At 42.0% G+C, this 18,241-nt stretch overlaps 1 protein-coding gene across 1 annotated transcript; it reads left to right on the top strand.

Annotated features, from left to right (window-relative positions):
* Positions 1-1,010: 1,010 nt before the first annotated feature.
* Positions 1,011-17,870, top strand: pik3cg (phosphatidylinositol-4,5-bisphosphate 3-kinase, catalytic subunit gamma). The gene is made up of 24 exons (XM_069700128.1): positions 1,011-1,161; positions 2,670-2,889; positions 2,999-3,170; positions 3,254-3,516; positions 4,418-4,504; positions 4,583-4,683; positions 4,867-5,036; positions 5,131-5,318; positions 6,502-6,609; positions 6,759-6,840; positions 6,925-7,354; positions 7,443-7,541; positions 7,631-7,766; positions 10,118-10,183; positions 10,468-10,611; positions 11,950-12,031; positions 12,386-12,489; positions 12,757-12,903; positions 12,992-13,082; positions 13,493-13,623; positions 14,850-14,961; positions 15,106-15,263; positions 15,432-15,513; positions 15,798-17,870. Exons 2-24 carry the CDS (start codon positions 2,677-2,679, stop codon positions 15,995-15,997), a joined length of 3,366 nt encoding a protein of 1,121 aa, XP_069556229.1. The 5' UTR covers positions 1,011-1,161; positions 2,670-2,676; the 3' UTR covers positions 15,998-17,870.
* The last annotated feature ends 371 nt before the right edge of the window (positions 17,871-18,241 follow it).

Raw genomic sequence — 18,241 nt, 5'->3', positions numbered from 1 at the left:
AATATGCATAGACAGTGCAACTATTGTGTGAAATAAGTGAATAATCATCAGTGTTACAGTGCCCTAATACTAAAAACTAATAACTGAGCCAATGCCAGAAATAATTAAGGGCAATAAACCAATCGAGACTTGGTTCAGGTAGGAAAGCATCCAGGTCTTTATTCAGGTGGTCGTAAAAGTAACACAGAAGTGGCCAGATCATGTTAAAGTTATTGGCTAATACATGGTAAGTAAATAAATAAATAAAAAAAAGAAGTTATACATTTGTGGCTGGCAATTCCCATATGTAGACTCGTGAGTATTCACTGCCCTCCAGCGGTCATATTACAGAAATTCATCGAAGCGCCACACGTCAAGTTAGACACGATAACATACGGACAGAATCAAACTATATCAATAATACATGATGGACATTTATACTCTTAAGGATAATAAGTAAACCTCAACCTGACTCAATCTGATTAGTACAAATTACAAGTTATAATTTGGTGATTAATTTGTTCCTTTTTTTCTAATGGTCAGAGACTACAACTACATCAAAAATGAAATGGGAATATTTGTTTTTAATTTTTTTTTTGTCTTTTTCTTCTTAACCATCAATAAGCTTATTGGTAAACAATTTTTACCATGTACTCATTGTATTCATTGTGGTGATGCAGTTCGTCACTGTGACCGCTAGAGGGCAGTAAATACAACTCTACATAAACGTCACTGTCAGGTTTACTGCCATCCAGTCAGACGTGATAACCGGATGTTCAAATCACAAAACTCTAAAAGTTGTTTTACGGTAATATTATGCTTATAGTAATAATAACCTTAAAAAGGCCTCCTAAAACCTCACGTAACTTTCTTTATTTTAATATATCTGATTTTTGTTTTTTCTAAAATAATATTGAACAAAATGACCCATAATGTCAGCTTCGGTATTTTACTTTGGAGAAAAACCGGAAGTCTTGCTCTCGTTCTCGCTAGAAAAAAAGTTCGCCGGTGAGTTTTGACGAACTTTCTGAATCTGCGCTGCGTTTCCTCGCACCAGGGCTTTGGACCCAGACTTCAAAACCAAAGTTTTTACTCCTGTCTGTGGACTTTTCATTTCGCATAAATGCCGAAGTCTTCGTCCGCAGCTCCGGGTGTCGTTACCGTCCGCGTCCGCGTTCATTGGTGAGACACAAACAACAACAAAAACAAACTTCACGACTGTTATTTGACGTAACTTTCGCCTCTCCCTCCGGTTATTATGGCAGCTGTACCGTTACACACCGCAGGCTGCTCGGCCGTGGTTACTTCTGATAAAAAGTTGTATTTACTCCCCGCGGGGTCGTCAGCGTTATTTGATAACAGCCGATGCAGACATTGAGATGTTTCCGACGCTCACAGTTTTAGCTCCATCCAAGCTGCCTTCGAGTTTTTGCTTCCTGCTTTTTCTTTTTTTTTTTTTTTCAAAGCTTCCTCTGCTGATGTGAAAGAAGCAGAAGGGAAACTCCAGCCATTCAATCCTGTGACTTCTGAACACTTCCGACAAAAATAACACTGTGTGTTAATAATGACTGCAGTGTATTTTAAGTTCAGTCAACGTGGATTACAACACCCACGATGCTGTGTATATAATAACATACTATTTGGCCTCCCAGTTAAGTTTTTATAAAGTTGTACCCACGTATGTATGACTTTCATTGTTTCTGACTTCTGCTCAGTGCTTTTTCGAGATGTGTAGAAAGTGAAGAATTGCTGCTTTGTTGTTTTCTATCACTAAACTGAATCTCTGGGTTTTGAATAGAGATGTAAGGACCTGAGTTTATTCTTTTAATACAGATTTAATCACGTTAGAGCCACCGCCATCCCCAGAGTAAAACATAACTTAGTTCAAACTTGTATGTAGTGACATCTGCCACATCCATGTCTGTATTTCATTGACAAATAGATTGTTTGATTAATGAATGTTTGATTTAAGAAAATAATTGATAGTGCTGTATTTAATTAATTTCAAAGGAACAGTAGTACATTATTTTGTCATTAACTCTCATCATGTCTCATCTCTTCCTATTTCAACAGTCAATAGACACAATTACAGAAGCAGGACTTTCTAAAAGCAGTTTCCTTGTGACTGCAATGACGAGTTCTCAATGAATCAAGTTTATTAATGGTGGCCCAAAGCCCTGAAGGTCTGAGGTCACAGATCAGTGTTGGAATTACAAATTACTGCCCGACTGATACTGGATTTTTGAGGCCGATACCGATATGAGGGAGTAAAACAATTCAGATTTTGATATATGGACCGATTTTGTTTTATATAGATACTTTTTTGCAATGATCTCTCAAGATAGTTTTTGAAATACTTTTAACACTTGTGACACAGATATGTAATGCAGGCAGTTTTTTTTTGTCCACGCTGACATCAGCGCACTGAAACAGTAAACTTCACTTCTCTGGGAATTTAATAATTATAAATAACTACATTCAAAAATAGCACAAAATCAGAGTGATTTCTAATTCAGGCGGGCTCTTCTGCAAAGGTCTGTCTCTCTTCATTTGATTTTGTTGTTGATTTATTTGCGTCCCCGCCTCTTCCTCTCTGCAAAAACCCGCCTTGTAGAAATAAGATGGGACGTACAAATGATGACATGAACGATGAAACAGCACGCCAAGTTTTTCTGCTTCCGTCTCACAAGCTAGGCGATGGACGGGCAGCAGATCCAGGTGAGCGACGAAGAGCCCGAAGTCGTGCGAGAAGAGAGCCGGAGGAGGAGGAGAAAGAAAGCCATCACCTCGTCCTCCTGCACCTCCATGGATCAGATCACCGTTGAGTTTATGCTGCCCACCGCGGCGCGGGGAGGAAACGGCCCCGACTCTCTGCTGCTGGAGGTGGCTGGAAACTGGACCGTAGAACAGGTCAGTTTATATCCTGATTCATAGTCGGAGCTCGGCGTTATTTGGAATTGATGTGGAAATGATCCTTCGTGAATGAGATATATTGTCGGGCTTGTTTCTCGTTTCCCAGGTGAAAGCTCAGGTGTGGCTGAAGGCGGTGACTTTAAACCTGTGTCCTGACTTCTACCAGCGCTTGTCTCCCGACCACTGCATCCTGCTCTACCAGAAGAAAGGCAACGTCTGCGAGATCTACGACAAGCACCAGGTCTTCCAGACGCTGGACTGCATTCGATACTGGAGAGGTACGACCACTGCTCCTCCCTGGAGTCAGAAACTGACCTGCTGTTTATGTGATGATGTAATGTCTCTGTTTAAAAAACAAAAGCCCTGAAGAAGAACGTGGGGCGGATCCAGCTGGTGCCCCGCCCACAGCCCTCAGACGACTCCCTGCAGTACCAGCGCTACCTGAACTACCTGATTGGCTACGACGTGACTGACGTCAGCAACGTCCACGATGACGAGCTGGAGTTCACGCGCAGGAAGCTGCTGACGCCGCGACGCATCGAGCTGTCGGACCGCGACCCGAAGCTGTACTCCATGGACCCCTGGGTGACCCGCAAACCACTGCCTGAGCACCTGCTCACCAAGGTGTGTGTGTGTTACTGCCTCTTGCATATATGCAGCTGTTCCAAACATATTCTATCATGGTACATGAGCTTATAATGTGACTGCAGTGAGGACTGGCAGGACAGTAGCACAGCAGCGTGTCTGGATTCCTCTTCCTTGTGTAGCGTGGACAGTGTTGGGCTTTCACTGGTCTTGTTGTGATATAGTTCACTCAGGCACCAGTAAAAAAATCATTGTATCGTTCACCTTTGAACGAAGCATGTTGAAAGCCTGTGTATCATACAGTCCGTGTATTATAGGTGCTTGATTATCACTTGTATTCTCTCTCTGTAGATCCACACAGTCGGTTGGTTGATTGGTTGGTTGGCCAGCTGAGGTGAAGCATGTTAGAAGTTTAGAAATTAAATTTCTTTATCAACTGACAGATTCTTGTTGAGAGTTGGATTTCATGGTTGAATTAATGATTCACTTAATACCTCCGAGCTACAGACTTGCTGATTTGTTGAAGAGTATCTTTAGTTTATAAGTAATTCTGTGTTTTATTGACTTAACAGAGATATGTGCAGGATTTAGTGGCCTCCAGTGGTTAGGTTGCAGATTGCATCCATGAAGACCCATCAATTCACCCTCCCCTTTCATGTGTGTAAGAGAATCTATGGTAAAAAAAAAAAAAAGCGCCTCTCTAGAACCAGTGTTTGGTTTGTCCTTTCTGGGCTACTGTAGAAACATGGTGGGATCTCTCTAAGAAGACCTACCTGTGTAGATATTAAAGGTTCATTCTAAGGAAACACTAAAGAAAACATAATTCTGAATATTATATTTCAGCTCTTCCATTAGAGCCTTCTAAATCCTACACACCTACTTTAAAGATTTATGATTTAGTTGTTGCATTCATTGTTTTCACTTTGTTTCTCCTCTCAAGGTTAATAACGGCCACATCCTGGTGGTGATCCACATCCACACAGCCAGCCAGACCATCAAGGTCTCCATCGATGAAGCACCATTACAGGTAGACAGACGTACTGATGAACGGCTACTTCCTGTTTGACTACAGTGACGTTTTCTGACTGTTTTTCTTCTTCTTCAGGTGTTGGCGAGCTTTTTCGCCAAGATAGCGAGTAAAAGAGTTTTGCTGGGAATCCCCGACAACATGTGTGAATCAGACTTCGTGCTGCGTGTGTGTGGCAGGTGAGGCACATGTACAGAAAAAACGCCTGCAGACACAGCTGAGCGACCCACATACGCAGCCAATGTAATCACGTTCGCACTGAAAGTCAAAGAGTATTTTGTTATTTTGGATTTTCAAACAGAAAAGCATTTGTACTTTATATTTACATCCGAGGATACCCATTAGCGTGTCCTGTCTCACAGAGAGGAGTACCTGTATGGAGAGACACCTCTGCAGAACTTTAACTGGATCCGTCAGTGCCTGAAGAACGGGGAGGAGATCCACCTGGTTCTGGAGAGCCACCCTGATCCGGATCTGGATCTGGTCCAGAAGGAGGACTGGGCCCAAGTGGACGATTGCACCGGAGTAGCAGGTCACCGCTTAAACAGAGTTGTCTCTGTGTATGTGATGACATATGTTTCAGTTTTATTGATCTAAGGCTAATTTCTTCTCACTTTTCCTCACAGGTACCCATGAACAGTTGACTATCGATGAAAAGGACCACGAGCGAGTGTTCACCATCTCCATGTGGGACTGCAACAGGAAGTTCAGGGTGAAGGTGCTGGGTATCGACATCCCATCCCTCCCCAAAGTCCCAGAGTTTATTGTCTTCATAGAGGCCAGCATCTTCCACGGGCAGCAGCTTTTAGCGCAGGTAATGGAAACATGAGGATGAAAGAGGACATTTGGGATCTTCATTGATTTTAAAGGGGTTAGGCGTTGATGGTTAATCTCTTTAACCAAAGAAATAAACCTTATTTCAATAAATATCTGAGTGACTAAATGACTATTTATGTCACAATTTACCCCAAATACAAACAGACCAAAAGTAACTGCTGTCCTGTTTAATAGACACATCAATACTTGCTGTCTGGGAAAACTTCTGTGACAAAAATAATTACGTTTCCTGTGAATACCTCACAATAAAAGCCTCTATGTATTTGATCTGTTGAAAGTAGCAGCAGTTGGAAATGTTCCCTTTGCATTAGCAGTAGTTTAATACACTCCTGATGCGGTTTCTAAGAGAGAAAACAGAGAGGGTTTTATCAGTAAGAAAACATTCAAAACAGTAATACTCAGTGACATGCTGCTGTTTCCTGTGAGGGTAATTTGAATCCTGCATGAGAATAGCTACTATAAAACTATATGGAAAGGATATGGTTGAAAATTACCGCCCATAAATAGCATTATAAGTGGGATATGATTTGCATGAAGTTGTAAAGATGATATCTTTAAAGTTGATTCAGCATGTTAGTTCAGTTTCAAAACACATATATACAGCAACTTTTGGACAGCAGAGTTTAATCCTGAATTTAAAGGTCCCAGGTCTTACTCTTTTTTTTTGTTTCTTTTTTTTGCAGTCTTGATATCCATAAGAAGATATTTTTGTGGTTTTAAGGACCAAAAACCATCTACATTTAGTTTTACATCTCCCTTAAGCTTCTCTCAGGAGCTCTATTAAGAGTACCTCTATACCTTTAAGGCACTTTGATGTCAACGACCCTCTCTTCTGATTGGCTGAGTGATGCATGCTCAGGCCAATCAGAAGTTTTCTTTGGTCTTGTAGCTTATTAGTTCTTCAACAGAATGATGTGTTTTCTTCCCCATAAAAGGTTGGACAGGGCTGTGCTGAGGGTGGATATATGACCTGAGTTTGTGACATCACAAATGTACAGATGTCCGAATGGCTCGTTGCTGAATATAGGCTTTTTGCATACCTCCGTTGACTGAATGTTTTGACAATTTCCCAGTATTTATGAAGCATATAAACATGCTGTATAATAAAAAAAAGAAATGAAAGTCAAAATGTATACAATATGGGACCTTTAATCTTTTAGGAGAGGACGACCTCCAAAACGTTCAATGAAGAAGTGCTGTGGAACTGCTGGTTGGAGTTTAATATTAAGATCAAGGACCTGCCTAAGGGGGCACGCCTCAACCTGCAGGTAAAACTGTCCTTCAAAGTGTGTCCTCGTTGTGACCAGTTCTGAAATACTGTATTTATACAGTGTATTTGTGGGTTGAATAAGAGTTCCCATGTGCTGTCATGTAATGAAACTAATTAATGAAATAAGTTTTTCCCTCTGTTACCTAGGTGATCTGTGGGAAGCAGCCCCAGACACCAACTAAAGGAGGCTCCTACCAGGATAATCCAGCAGGAGCTGGCAGCCTTGACGGTAAAGTCATTTCACATTCAGCTGCTTCTCACTTTAAAAACCTACAGAGGGAGTCTTCATTCTGTCTGTCCGTCCACCTTTCAGGAAAGACCAAGACTCGTCCCCTGTACTACGTCAACCTGCTCCTGATCGACCACCGCTCTCTGCTGCGCCAGGGCGAGTTCATCCTCCACATGTGGAAGATGCCAGAGAAGAGCGAGGAGAGCAGCAGCAGCATCAACGCCGACAAGCTCACCTCGGCCACCAACCCGGACAAGGCCTCCTCCATGGCCGTCGCCGTCTTGCTGGACAAGTACTGCTACCCGGTGGTGCTGCCCAAGAGCCGGGACGTGGGCCGGGACTGCGTGGCCGGTGCAGAGGAAGCTGAGGGAGGCGAGAGAGGTCAGAGGGAGATGCCCAACCACCTGAAAAAACAGTTCGAGGCCATCGTGGCGACCGACCCCCTCCACCCACTCAGTCCTGAGGACAAAGAGCTGCTGTGGCACTTCAGGCACGAGTGTATGCGCGACCCCAGGTACCTTTTATTTCACATTAAATGGGCTACAAAGTGTTATAGCCTCATTGCAGAATATCTCATTTCACCACCAACTTCCTGTCCTCAGGGCTCACCCGAAGCTGCTGGGCTCCGTCCGGTGGGGGAAGCAGGAGGACGTTTTGGCGACGCACCGTCTGTTGGAGCGCAGCAGCGCGTGGGACACCAGGTAAAAAGGCCGGTTCACTACTCCGTATGTAGCTTCCCCTCAGTGGGGTTCAGTGTCACAGCACCTGCCCTCATGTTGTTCCTCTTCAGTGGTCTGGATGTCGGTCTGGCCATGCAGCTGCTGGACTGCCACTACTCTGATGCTCAGGTTCGCTCAATGGCCGTGAGGAAGCTGGAGACGCTGGAGGACGACGATGTGCTCAGATATCTTCTCCAGCTTGTACAGGTGACTCTTTTCTTTTCCTCTCGTGCCGATCTCTTCAAGCCAGTACAGCTGAAACACTTCCATCTAAGTGCATTTACTCAAAACTTATGTTTAATTTGAAAGGACTCTCACTTTGCTTTCATATTTCCCTTCTCCCACTACATTTCGGAGTTAAATATTGACCTTTTTATTTCACTTGCAGGTACTTTATTTAATTAATTACATTATTAAAGAATTGATTTCATTAAACCAATAATCAGCTTGTAGAACCTGATGCATTGTTTAAGATGAAGCTACCCAACAGTATATGAAGTAGTTGAAATCCTCGACCAGCTGCAGCATCAAACTGCTGTTTATTTATTAATGCATCAGTAATAATAATCCATTAATGCTGCATCGTAAAAGACGCATTGTCCATAATTAATACTTTCACTGTTGGCACATAAAAGATAGAGGTGGACAGTTTCCTACTCCTCGTTAGCTGAGCCAGTTAGCTCATCTTGGCACAAAAACTGGAAACAGGGGGAACAGCTAGCCAACTGTCTGATGAATAAATCTCAGATGAAACCGTCATTATTGGTTTTACTGATAATTGAAAATATAAAACAGCCCAGAAAAAAGTTCCTTCCTTATATTTCCTCTCCTGCGCCACCAGATTCAGTGTTAAACTGTTTCACAAGCTCATATGAAGAATCAGCTCAACAGATACATGCTGCATGTTTGTCTTCTGATGTCTTTCCATCGTGGACTCTGTGGTCAGATTTGCGTGAACAACATCAATCATCAGCTGAGGCCAATAAAGAGCTCTTCGGTCTGACAGGAAAATCATGCTCAGTGTCATCAGTGTTCAGTCATTTGTGGAGGGTTTTGTACCAGTATATTCTCCAAGATTCAATACGTGTGCATAGAATACTGTATACTGAACATATACAGGAATACACTGCTGTCAGTCAAACACTGATTTAAATCCTGTCCAAACAAGTAGGGACTTGTTTTGTAAAGTATTCGTACTGACTCAGAGCAGGTAGTTTACAGTAAGCGTCATTCTATTTGTTCTAGTTTTAAATAGGGTGGGTGATATGACAAAATACTGAAAGATGTTTTATTGATTATTTCAAGAACATACAATTATATAATTTATATAACTGTATAATTTTACACTTGTGTATGTCACCCTAAATGTAACAGTTTGCCTTCGATTATTCAGTAAAAACAAACATGTTACTGTAGTTTGTTGTACATCTAATCTCTCGCAACTTAACCTAAAGTCGCTCTCCTTTTTGAAACTAACTTCTCTTCCTGTTGACACTTCCAGTCATGCTAGCTGTTGCTGTGTAAGTTTAGCACGTAACATAGATGTACTTCATACTGAATGCTGTGTGATGGTGTGACAGTATGTCAACAAGTCAGAATATTGCCATTAGAACAATGTTATCGTGAACAATATGACTTCTTCTGTGTCGTCTGTTGTCGGAGAAAATACTGAAAAACCGAGCAGAAAACGCAGCAACAGAAAGGACAGGGCTTTAGACAGTTGATGTTATTACTCGTTTCATGTCAGATGTAACTGATGGATGAATTCACAACAAAACTATTTCTTTCATCCTGAAAATGTTGTTGTAAAATAGTTTAGTTTGTCAGAACTCTCCCTCACTTTCTCCTTCAGCTCAAGCTGCCGGTCGTCCGTCCACATTTCTCTCCTCTTCAACCGCTCACTGCTTCCTCCGCTGAACATTTGAAATGTAGTTCTGTGTGAACACAATGAGCTCTGTGTTTTCATTGCACTTCCTTCACTGCCACAGTGTACAGAGCGTCCCGTCTCACTGTGACCTCTGACCCCAGGCTGTCCAATGTATGCTGTGACATTCTTCCTGGAAACATTTTCTGCGGTACATTTTCTGTTTCCCCCGAGGCCTTGAAACATTTTTAAACATGCCTAATATGTTCACGCTGCCTGTTTTTTTTTTTACTATATAATGAATGTGGCTTTGTTGTTTGTCGGCACACACATCCCTACTGATCAAAAACTCCACAGGGTGTCTTTTACATAACAGAATGTCTGACCTTTATGTCATGTGATTTTTGGAACAAAACCTCCCCAATAAAGCATCTTGTTTTGGACGAACCGCCGTTTATTGTGCTTTGGAGCATATTTCAGAGGTTAAGAAACGGGACAACAAGAAGAACACTGTTACATTTCCTTGTTGTGCAGTTTAAATACTCTACTCAAAGTTAAAATATTAACTTGATCAGAACTTGCGGGGACTGTTTGTTAAATAATTTGTGTTTCCGTGTGTGTGTGTGTGTGTGTGTGTGTGTGTGTGTGTGTGTGTGTGTGTGTGTGTGTGTGTGTGTGTGTGTGTGTCCTGCAGGCAGTCAAGTTTGAGCCCTACCATGACAGCGCTTTGGTCAGGTTCCTGCTGAAGAGAGCTCTGAGGGTAAGCAGGATCAACATCTGTGTGTCTATTTTTACATTGTCTCATGCAGTGTGTGTGTGTGTGTGTGTGTGTGTGTGTGTGTGTGTGTGTGTGTGTGTGTGTGTGTGTGTGTGTGTGGCGTGTGTGTGTTCCTTTGGTTTCTTTAATTATTACTTTGCTTTGTTTTGTCACAGATTAATATGTTTCAGTAGGAACATACCTGAGATCTCTAGCCGTCTCTAACAGGATGTTTGTGAGCATCAGATGTAATTAAACTGCTTTTTTCTTCTGTTTTCCCTCCACAGAGTAAACGTATCGGTCACTTCCTGTTCTGGTTCCTGCGGAGTGAGATCGCCCAGTCCATGCACTACCAGCAGCGGTACGCTGTGCTGCTGGAGGCCTACCTCAGAGGCTGCGGTGAAGACATGCTGCAGGACTTCAGGAAACAGGTGACGTCACACATCTTATACACACATTTATACACAAATGACATAAAGCAACATGCTGACAAAAAGGTGATCGCCGCTTTCTTATCACAATAAATTTGTTTGGTGATAAGTTGGAAATACTTTGGACAATGATATAACTGTAATAATCGGCACTACAATGAGCTGTCGGTGTCGAGGTGATGGGGCCAAAGACTATTTATCAGATCCACAAACTACATCCATTCTAATAAGTGAAAACAAAGCTGAAGTGCAATACCACTGAGGGCCACTAGGGGCTGACTCCAAAAACATCAAACTAAGTCAATACGTTTTTTCATCATGGTGTCATGAACTCATTTTACTCCTTATGATCAGTGTTCTGGTGGTTCTTTTGAAAATAGTTCCATCATTTGTTAGATATTCAGCCTCAAACAGAGCTATGTTATGGATGGGCGTCATCAATGAATAGAATAGAATAGAAACTGTATTTGAGGGGAAGTTGTTTTGCAGCATAACCACATAGGCAGTCCATCACATCATCATATTCCTACGCACAAATTGCCATATGTGAGTAAACATCAGCATACATGAGTGGACATATCCAGACACCTTGCACCAGAGCTGGATGAAGGACCAGCTGGACATCCTACTTCATTTATGCACACGTTTTCTTTAGAAGCTCAATGGCTTGTGGATCAAATGAAAATTTGGATCTGTTTTTTGGTGAATACAGGAGGACAGTTTGAATGATGAAGCGAGTCGGTGCCTCTCGTCCCCCAAAAATATTGTTTGCCGTATTGATGAGCCGGTCTCTGTACATACATTTAATACTTGTTCACGGGTTTCCTAGCAGCTTACTGGCTGTGGATACCTTCTTCTGACTCCAAACCAACAGATCAATGGTTTAAAATATTTTTTCATTTGTATGTTTTGATTCTATTTTGAGTTCAAATTAATGCAGCATATCTGCTCCTCTGCTGAGAGGACTTCCTGCCTGCTCGCCAGCCTCCTCTGGTTCTGTGCTGAGAGGAGAGGAAGCTGCTGTATCTGATCTCATGTCACCTTTTGCTGACATTTGGAGAATGTCACTGTTTGACAGGGTGAATTGATGCTCTCCCTCTCTGCTCTCCAGGTGCAGGAGTCATCTTTTACTCTGTTCTTTAATCCTCTATTTTGACTCCACTCTGCTCGCAGCGGTCGTGGCCTCTTGGCACCAAGCTGAATGGTGCCTTTTTAAGTTTTAGCGTGTGCGTGTGCATGTGCGTGTGCGTGTGTGGGAGGGGAGGTGGTATTATTTGCAAGAGATTAACTGAGTAGGCCTTTGAAAGAAAGAGCTGATGGAGAATTGATGGTTTCCAGGTGGAGATGACAGAGGCTCTGCAGAAAGTCGCCCGTGAGGTCAAGACCATGTCCGCTGATAAATATGACATCACAGCACAAGGTGAGGAGGAGCAATCATACTTTACAGCCGCGCTGCAGCTGTGAGCTGAACAAAGCTTTGATACTAACCTATTGTACATCATGAACGTCCCTGTGTGGTGAAAATGCATCTAATGTTCTTTAGATCTGCAGATCAGTTTAGAAATAAAGGCAAGATAAGAATGAAAACTGAAACTCAACAAGCTAATACAGTCTAAAGAATTAGATGACACTAAAGCTGTGTGTGTGTGTGTGTGTGTGTGTGTGTGTGTGTGTGTGTGTGTGTGTGTGTGTGTGTGTGTGTGTGTGTGTGTGTGTGTGTGTGTGTGTGTGTGTGTGTGTGTGTGTTTTTCTCTCTCTCTCGTGTGTTTGTCAGTGGTGCTTCAGTTGCGTCAGAAGTTGGAGGTTCTGCAGTTGTCTGGTCTGCCGGACAGTTTTAGAGTCCCTTATGATCCAGGACTAAGAGCTGGAGCCCTGCTGGTGAGACACACACACACACACACACACACACACACACACACACACACACACACACACACACACACACACACACACACACACACACACACACATGCATTCATGCATGCACGGACCCACACACACACACACACACACACACACACACGCAACCGTATAATAAACACAGACATAAAAAGAAGCATAAACTCACATGACGACTGATTTCTCATCAGAACCATCAGAATATTAACTTTGTCAGTGAGTTTGAAACTGTTTATGTTCACGTAGATCGAGCAGTGCAAAGTGATGGCGTCCAAGAAGAAGCCGCTGTGGCTGCAGTTCAAAAGGGCCGACCCCACCACTCTGTCCAAAGACCCCATAGGCATCATCTTCAAAGACGGCGATGACCTCAGGCAGGACATGCTCATCCTGCAGGTGAGTAGCAGCATCATCTCTTAGGCAGAAGAGAGCAAATAATGGGAAAAAAAACAAACTCGGTAAACTTCCTCTGTCATCCTTTCAGATTCTGCTGATCATGGAGTCGATCTGGGAGACAGAGTCATTGGATCTCTGTCTGTTACCGTACGGCTGCATCTCCACTGGCAACAGGATAGGTCAGTTTATCAGCTGCACGGGTTTAAAAAAAGGAATAAACATCTCCAAGTGTTATGAAACACACCATCTTGAGAAGGTTGCTGAGTGTGGCACACTTGTCTCTCTAAAGCTCTTTCCGTATGAATAATGACTATAATGGATGTAGCTTTTCTGTACTTTATTCCCGTAGCATCGGTGACATCCTGACTCTGTTATATTCACTCACCAATGCAACATTTTTATCAGGTGGAAGACAAATATTTTGCTGGAGTTTTTCAAATCTTACTATAACCTGCTGATTGTTGCACACTATGATCTGACAATTTGGGCATTTTATTCCCTAGTGGAAAGTCTAGAAATTGGCCTAGGGCTTGTCATGTCTGTGATTTGTACCCCTTCTCTCTGTGTGTTTATCGTTGCATCGATGTAGGCATGATTGAGATCGTTAAGGACGCCACCACCATCGCTAACATCCAGCAGAGTGTTGTGGGAAGCACCGGAGCGTTTAAAGATGAAATCCTCTACCAGTGGCTGCGGGACAAGTGTGTGAGCGAGGACAAGGTACACATCACAACCATAGACTGTATATATAACAATGAATGTAGTCTCCAGGTCTAAAAAGTGAATTGGTACAGAAGTGCCTTAAAGTGCAATTCCACTGAGGGCCACTAGGGTTGGACTCCAAAAAACCTCCGTCTCCATAGACTCCCATTCAAAATGCATGAATTTCTCTCATGAAACACAAATGTCAATACATTTTTTCCACAACTCATCATGGTATCATTAGATAAATTCACTCCTTTTGATTAGTTTTCTGATGATCCATCTGAAAATAATTTCATAAATAATCAGATATGAGGCCTCGAGGACGTTTGGCTATGTTTGGGGCCGTGTCTGGTTTGATTGACAGGCCTGTGGTTTATGATAAAGGTTGGCGGGCGTATTGTCTTCAGGTTCTCAGTCATATCTACCGCTTGCTCCTCCCCATCTTGTACAAATATGGCCACTTCCTGTTTGAAAAACCCAAGATGGTGATGGCCAAAATGCCATCAAAACAAAAGCTCACAAACCAGTGGGTGACATCATGGTTGGTTGTTGCTACATCACAACCAGCTTCATCTCTTGAGAGTCAGTCTATGAATCAGATCATGTGTAAATAAGTGGCCTGAAAAATCGACATCCATGAAAGGATTATACGGAAATTCACTGACCAACTCTCCAGTTCATCGTTACATCTGATTATAAAACTCTGATCAATAAACTAATCACTTTTTATATCACACTGTGACATTTATTACGTAATCGTTGTGTCGATCGTACCGCTGTGTTTCCAGCCGCACTTGTGTTTATCACGAGAGGAAATAGTGACAGACAGGAAGGAAGCGCCACTGCGGGTTCTTCCTGTTACCATTGAACTCTCACACACACACACACACACACACACACACACACACACACACACACACACACACACACACACACACACACACACACACACACACACACACACACACACACACACACACACACACACACACACACACACACACATACTACTTTTAGCTGCGACACCTGCAGCCTCAGCGTCTATGTTTCATTCACACAGTCTGCTTTTCTCAAACAAGAAGAGTTCATCTGACCTCAATGACTTGAGTGAACAAAATGTTCCACTAATCAAACCTTTAGGTGACGGCCCAGATATCGTCATACACGAGGAAATAACGGCACTAAAAACTAGCTAGAAAGCAGTTTTAATATAAGACAAACAAGATTTTCTTTCTGTATAGTTCCAGCAGGCGGTGGAGAGGTTTCTGTACTCCTGTGGTGGATACTGTGTGGCCACCTACGTCCTGGGGATTGGAGATCGTCACAATGACAACATCATGATCACTGAATCTGGTAATTGTTCGTCTGTGGTTTCATCTCGATGTCGGACAAACTCAAAAACACATCTTAAGAAATATTCAGCCTATTTTTTTGGATTCATTTAAAAAAAAAAAAAAATGCTTCTTAGTTGTAAGAACCTCCTTTGTGTTTCTGCAGGGAATCTCTTCCACATTGACTTTGGCCACATCCTGGGGAATTATAAGAGCTTCATGGGAATCAGTAAGGAGTGGGTTCCCTTCGTTCTCACACCAGACTTCCTGTATGTGATGGGAACGTCGGGAAAGAAGAGTAGCCCCCACTTCCAGAAGTTCCAGGTGCAGAAAAACACACGCTGCACGCTGAGGGGGGACTTCTGTTCTCATTCATTCGCACATACATAAACATTCATCCCCCGTGATTTAAAAATATAAACAGACTGCCAGAATCAGTCAGACGTTAGATTTCTCTGTATGCGTCATGTCCATCCTCTCTCTCTTTCTCAGGACGTGTGTGTGAAGGCTTACCTCGCCCTTCGTCATCACACCAACCTGCTCATCATTCTTTTCTCCATGATGCTGATGACCGGTACGACCTCCTTCCCTTTAATATCAAAACAGTAACTGCTTTGTTAGTTTCTAAATGTCCATGCTGTCCATGTTTCTCTTTAATACTCTCTTACAGCAGAACAATGCTAGTTGGTTTATAAATATTGTCCCTTTTCCAGAAAGTTTTTGTCTCACCTATTGGCTGCTGGGTGAACACTAATTTTAGCTTCAGATTTGGTTTAAGTATTATTATTTTTTTAATTTAAATCCTTCTTTAAAATGGATTTAAAAGTAATGAGACTCTCATTCGTTGGCCATTGACAGGTATGCCCCAGCTGACCAGTAAAGAGGACATCGAGTACATCCGCGAGGCTCTGACAGTCGGCCGCAGCGAGGACGAGGCGCAGCGCCACCTACTGGACCAGATAGAGATCTGCAGGGAGAAAGGCTGGATGGTTCAGATCAACTGGTTTGTTCATCTGGTGCTGGGGATCAAGCAGGGGGTGGAGAAACGCTCCACGTAAGACTCCTCAAGACATATTCAATTAGACAAAAATATATAAACAACAGTTTTACAATAGGGTTCAAACCGGTATCACTTCACTGCATGTAACACATCAGTACACAAGAAGATACTGTCAGTGTCACGTTTTGCCTCACTTATCTGTGAAAAGTCAGGTGCTTCAGACTTTGGCACCAAAAATGACAAAGTTATGGTAAAAAAAGATCATGATTTGTGTAAAATATGTACATTTGTCCCACAGGTTACTTTACTTACATTTCTTTACTTATGTTACTTAAAAGAAATCCACGTTGACTTTTGCTTTCTTACTGACTTGAACATCTTTGGTGTGGGACTCGTCTCTCGGGTGAAAGTCCTGTGTTTGTTTCATCCAACCACCCTCAGCCTCCGTCACATGACATGGTCATACATGTGTCTACTTTTTATGACTTGGTGAAGCAACTTGTGACCCTGACACATTATCTTCTCCTTGACTGACAAGTGAATTACCGGCATGGCTGTGATGGCGGCCTGCAGGTCACACACAAGACTGAAAATTCAGGAAAGCGATGGAAATGATTACACAAAACAACTTTTGAATTCCCAGCACAAAGTGACCACAAACACACATTTTCTTGAGGACCATCTCAAATATTAAGACACATTTTTTATAAAGAATAATCGGAGCCGGTCAGTAACTAAAAGATTGAAAGACTAAAAGATCTTGTGGAAGACGAATCCCATCAAACCTCTTGAGTTGAGGTTTGAGAAAAGACTGGACCCACGCAGGCGCTGTAACAAAGATGATGAGAATGTTTCCCTCTTCACACGGCGTTCATGCAGACAGATGCATGACTGCTTCTATTGCACTGTACATACCAAGTCAAACAACCACCTCAAACTCACACAAGATCATATTTGTAAAGGAGTTTTGTTTCATTTGACAGTCATTCAGTCAGAGTTACCTCACATTTCAAAGGTCTTAAACTCTTTTACAAAGTAAACATTTAATCTGACGTGCAGATTGAAGTTTGGTTGTCTGTTGAAGTGTCAGCACTTAAAACCGGTAATGATAATACGGTTTCAATAAGAAACCTTCTGAAAGTAGAAACTAAGAGTAGAAACCAACTGGATCTTTACCATTTTCATTTTCATCCTTTAAGAAAAGAATCAAACTACTTCCTGTTTGTGGGTCCTTTAAGGTCCTTCTCTTCTGAGGAAACACGTTTCATTCAGTTAAATTGCTTTATATAACGTGGTAGATGTCATGTTGCACTGTCCTTCCATCCATTAATAGTCCGCAAGATGTAAAATATTTAGCTGTATTGAATGATATGCAAAAAATGATTAAATCAGCAGGATTCTCCTGATCAGAGGTTGAAAATAATGTAAAATCATACAGATAAGTTTTGTTTTTTTTTAAATTTTTTTTTATACATAAACAATAAGGAAAATAAATGCCATTAAAAACAAAAAAATTAATTAAAAAAATGTGCTGTTCAGTGATGCTTTCACTATTTAAAGGATGGTGGAACATAGAAGTGAATATTTTGATTTTATAATCAAGAAAGTCCAAATAATTCTGTTCGTGACTGAATTTTTGTATTTTTATTGTGAGCTTATTATGTTTTAAAATATGAAATAACAGCTGAGGAGAGACTGATGCAGGTGAGGAGACAAAGTAAAGCACAAATAACAACTTCTAAATACTCTCTGCAATGAGTTGAACTTCGCAGTTTGTGAATAAATAGAAGGATTTCATATTTTTCCTACGATTCATGAGTTTAAGTGATTTCCAAGTCGGACATAAAAGCTGTAAAAAGCACCTGCAGTCTGAAATGTTGTATTTTTTTTGGTTTACGTTTGCATAAAAACACGTTTTAAAAGACTGAAAACCTGCCATTTTTTTTTCACAAAGAATGTTTTGTAATAAAACCTTTTGTGCCTGTAAATGCTCTCAGTATTTAATTCTGGGTAATGAAACATTTTAGCTTCAGATCTGCTGCAGATATTTTTTAGCTGCTTCTCACAGATTTGCCGCTTGTGTTGCCCGTCAGAGTTCATTTGCTCCCCTCTTCGGCGTCTTCCCTCTTCACATGCTCGTCCTTCATCATCAGCTGCAGTGATGAACTCTGACCACATGATGGGGCAACACCACAAGCTCGTCCCTTCTTTCAGGGGTCGTGAGGCTTGACACCACATCAACCCGTCCCATCCTCCCCTCTTCTTCTTTTTCTTCCTCTCATTTCCCTCCTCAGATTCTCCC

The sequence above is a fragment of the Brachyistius frenatus genome, unplaced genomic scaffold, assembly GCF_029030835.1.
Source record: "Brachyistius frenatus isolate BFR_SWC_R1_liver_20210118 unplaced genomic scaffold, ASM2903083v1 Contig_32, whole genome shotgun sequence".
NCBI classification, from domain to species: Eukaryota; Metazoa; Chordata; class Actinopteri; family Embiotocidae; genus Brachyistius; species Brachyistius frenatus.
Note: the sequence above shows the minus strand (reverse complement) of the source record. Positions and strands in the feature narration are given on the sequence as shown.

What these genes read in the sequence shown, in the direction of transcription:
- pik3cg (XM_069700128.1), top strand. Translation starts at nt 2,677, where the DNA reads ATGGACGGGCAGCAGATCCAGGTGAGCGACGAAGAGCCCGAAGTCGTG. An exon ending in CGATTGCACCGGAGTAGCAG is followed by an intron (nt 5,037 to 5,130) that starts GTCACCGCTTAA and finishes TTTTCCTCACAG; the next exon opens with GTACCCATGAACAGTTGACT. An exon ending in CATCATGATCACTGAATCTG is followed by an intron (nt 14,962 to 15,105) that starts GTAATTGTTCGT and finishes GTGTTTCTGCAG; the next exon opens with GGAATCTCTTCCACATTGAC.